Below are 3,888 nucleotides of genomic sequence, written 5' to 3' on the forward strand. Positions count from 1 at the left end.
TGCCATCAATACCTTGTAAGGAGAACATTTACCTGTGACAACACTGGGGATTTTGGAGAGAAAGCTCTTCACTGTTCTGACGGGCACACCCCCTGTCTTGTCATCTTGCATCTTTGTAATGATGTCTTCAATCTGAAAGAGATTAAAGAAAGGAAGTGTTATTGCATCTCACAAAGTAATAGCAAATGGTACTTTTATAAACAGCCAAAATGTGGGAACATGGACGCCAACAAGAGATACCAGGAAAGGCCTCTGCTGTGTCAATAAACATAGCAGCAGGATCTGCTTTGGGTCTTGTGCTGGGGATGCAGAGGCCGGGGGGTTATATATAAAGAGCAAAAAGCATGATCTGTAAGAACAAGGCCGTGCCCCCAGTTCAGTAAGGTAGGGAGAAAAAAAATTCTTGATGGATCCAACATGTAATTCAGTATGTATGTGATGAAGTTCCTCCTCTTTCCCAGACTGGATTTATATATAATTTGAATCACATGAAATTGCCATATTCAACCTAAAGAAAAGGAAATTTCCTCTAATATATTAACACACAGCTGTTTGGAAGTATAGGCAGGGCCACCTTTGGGACCAGAGAAGAATCCAGCCAGAGTGGCACAGGAGAAAAAGTATCCAAATCAAGACATGGAAAGTGCTGATCTGGAGAAGTTGGAGGACAAGTCTCACGGTTGTGAGTGGTGGTGTGAAGGGGGTTGCCTCGAGCCAAGAACAGGATCCTCTCCTTTTGGACTAGGGAAGACCACGCTATCAGGAGAAAGGCCATGGTGGGCTATGGCCTGGAGCCAGGTGAAATTGTATTGATGAAACCAGATACTGTGTACATATACTGAAAAAAGAACAGAGAGAGGAGATGGACGACCAAGAATACAGGTGTCTAACTTGGAAAACCAATCTGTAGCTGAGAATTTACAAGGCATGTAATTCCCTGGGCTGAAATCTTCAGAATAGGATGGAGAGCAACCTGTAACAAGGACATAGATCTTTTTGTTTGTCCAGTGGTAGGGGAGGGCAACTGGGAAAGAAGAGAAGATAGTGTTTAGCTTTATCACTTATTTTGTTCTAAGCAACAGAATGTAGTTGAAACACCAGGATGGATTCTCTGAGTACTTCCATATAAGTCACATAATTTTAAGTCTAGGAATTTAAAGCTGTAGTTTAGCTAGTCTAATGTACTAGCATAGCAATTCGTGGGTGAGTTTCTCAAGGTCACATGACTAACAACTTATTTGCAAGAAACAGATAACTTGATAGAGACAAAGTTAGGATAAGACATAATGTAATAATAACATACAATAGCCAAAATATATTTAGACTTTATTATGTAGTACTCTTCTAAGTACTAGACACATATTATCCTATTTCATTCCCCTGAGTACTCCACAACTTCAATTCCACTATTATCCTCATTCTTAGATAAAGAAATTGAGATTTGGTGAGATGTATCAATCTGGCTAGACTAGGCTAAGTTGCGGTAACAAATAACTCTCAAAATCACAATGGTTTAATATAACCAATTTTTTCTCTCTAGTGCTACAAGTCTATTAGAGGTCAAAAGGGGGACTGTGCTCATTGCAGTTTCTTTGGGACCCAGGCTGATGGAGCAGCCATCATCTTGAATGTTGCTGGTCATTGTGTTAGAGGGACAAGAGAGAATTCTGAAGATTCTTGCATGAGTTATTACATGCTATAGCCCAGACGTTAATATAATAATGTCACAGCTCTTTGGACAAAATGAGTCACCACCCAACCACAAAGGAGACAGTCTTTTGGGTGCCAGGAAGGGAGGGGAGCTGACCACCTGTGAGCAGCATCAGTGACCACCTTAGAGGTTAAACCACCTTCCCAAGGTCACACAGCTACCCGGTGGTAGCCCTGAACTTGAATCCAGCTGCACACCCCAGAGATCAGGCTTCTGACCCCTGGGATGCTCCGTCACCCAATAAGAGTCTCAGAAAACAATCCAAACAAGGAGACCATTCTCCCCTGGATATTCCTTGATTTCCCTGAGAAGGACTGACAGTGAGAAAGAACTTAAGCTCCTGGTCCCTTAGGCAGTGGTTGAATATATAACACCAGGAAAAAGGGTCCTTCTCTGAAGACCTGTATTCTGTATCAGGAGGATTTTCATCCATAGTCTTATTCATAGTCTCAGCTAGGGCCCCACCTTCTGTCCTATAAACTCAACCCAGTGATTCAAAGTAGTTTGAGTATTTACTACTTATTGATAGTCCATGAGAGTTATTCCTAGAAAAGTGATTGTATTTTCAAAATAATCTATGCTTTTGGCTTAGTGTGCTATGTGAAACCAGAAGTATCAGTTACATCGTTGCTTTTATGGCTTGAAAATTACTCGGAATTAGAGGAAAGCCAATATTTCAATTCAATTAGACCCCTGACTTGACACTAATTGGTAAAAGTTCCATTTTAGTGATATGGACTGGATTTAAAGACTGGCAGAGGTCATCTCCATGATTCTTTTTTCTTCTGCTCTGTTTAGTGGCTTTATCACACCATTGAATCTTAAAAGGACTTATTTACTAAAGAAGAAGATCCATCTTCTTATGGTGGCCCACCATGTACCAAGGGTTAGATCACTCATCAGAGATGACAGGACAATCATCTTAAGTGACCAGAAAGGGGATAATGTTCCAGTAATAGTTTATAACATCGGAGGTGTAGAATAATGTTTCATTGGTCCCTAGTTCCTAATTCCTTCACAGTATTAATGTAAACCCAGATCCTTACTTACCCTGGCTTCATGATGGGCTAAAAGTCTGCTTCTTTACGTTGGGGCTTAGCCATGTGACTTGCATGGCTAATGTAGTGTTACTGACTGTGATATGAGCAGAGACTTTCAATATACCTGGATGGTGATGCTCACCCTCCTCCCTTAGCCTCCTGCATCAGATGGTTGTTGTTCCAAGGAAGGTGAGAGACATCCAGAGCAGAAGGGATGCAACACATAGCTAGATCAGTCAAAGATCGTGTAAGACAGTGGTCCAACTTCCCTGTGGTTAAACGTCAGCTGAGCTGTAGACTTGTTAGTGAAAAATACATGCTTATTGTGTGCCACTGAGTTTGGAGTGATTTACTATGCAGGAAAGTTGTGGCTATTGCTGACTGATGCGTAGAGCTCTGGGGAAAACATGCATTTTCAAAATTGATGAAGCCATACAAATACCTGGTAACAAGAATTTTAGAGGTGTAGTATCCTAGAATCCAAACCTTTTAAAGAATGTAGAAATTCTACCTACACTATTCATTATGTGATTAAAAATTCTTAAGGTCAATTCTACCAGCATTATGTCAGGCAAATCTGTGGTCGCTGAGTTTGATTCCATAGCATGGTTCACTGTGACATCAGCTAATAATACTGTCTTTGAATTTTTTTTTCATTGTGTACAGAGAAATGCTAAGAGTACAGACCCACCAAAAATTCAAAAGTGGGTTCCCAGGAGCTTATATAAATTATAATGGCAAACATTTTCAGAACATCTATGTTATGATCAATCCTAGGTATTTAAAATCAACTATCAATATTCTTTGTCTTAAAATTTATTTAACAAAGATATTGAAATTAAAACTCAGAAAGGTTAAGTGATTTATCCAAGGACACATAGCTAGAAAGTGGCAAAGCCAGGATTTCTTACCCAATTCTTCTTATCTCCAATGCCCAAGTTCTTTCTATCAAATCTAAGATTCATCTTATATCCTCAACCAGTGCCTGACAACATGCTTTGTAGATAGAAAGCACTTAATACTGTTTGCATTGAAGGGAAAGTTTAGTTCAGGCCTAAGACTGTATAGGAGAAAAAAGAAATTGATCCAGATAATCAGATTCTCAACCCTCTCAGGGTTTATTCTGGTCCAATGACT

The 3,888-nt window shown here is 39.9% G+C and overlaps 1 protein-coding gene across 4 annotated transcripts in view; it reads right to left on the reverse strand.

The window, feature by feature from the left end:
* The window catches only part of RGS6 (regulator of G-protein signaling 6), a 192,008-nt gene extending 191,882 nt beyond the window's left edge, over nt 1-126 (reverse strand). For all 4 annotated transcript variants that reach the window (XM_010855815.1, XM_010855814.1, XM_010855813.1 and 1 more), the window contains exon 1: nt 33-126. In XM_010855815.1, coding sequence (XP_010854117.1) covers nt 33-111 — 79 coding nt within the window. In that variant the 5' untranslated portion in view covers nt 112-126. The remainder of the gene's footprint in view (nt 1-32) is intronic.
* Between the last annotated feature and the right edge of the window lie 3,762 nt (nt 127-3,888).

This window comes from Bison bison, unplaced genomic scaffold, assembly GCF_000754665.1.
Source record: "Bison bison bison isolate TAMUID 2011002044 unplaced genomic scaffold, Bison_UMD1.0 scf7180017864368, whole genome shotgun sequence".
NCBI lineage: Eukaryota > Metazoa > Chordata > Mammalia > Artiodactyla > Bovidae > Bison > Bison bison.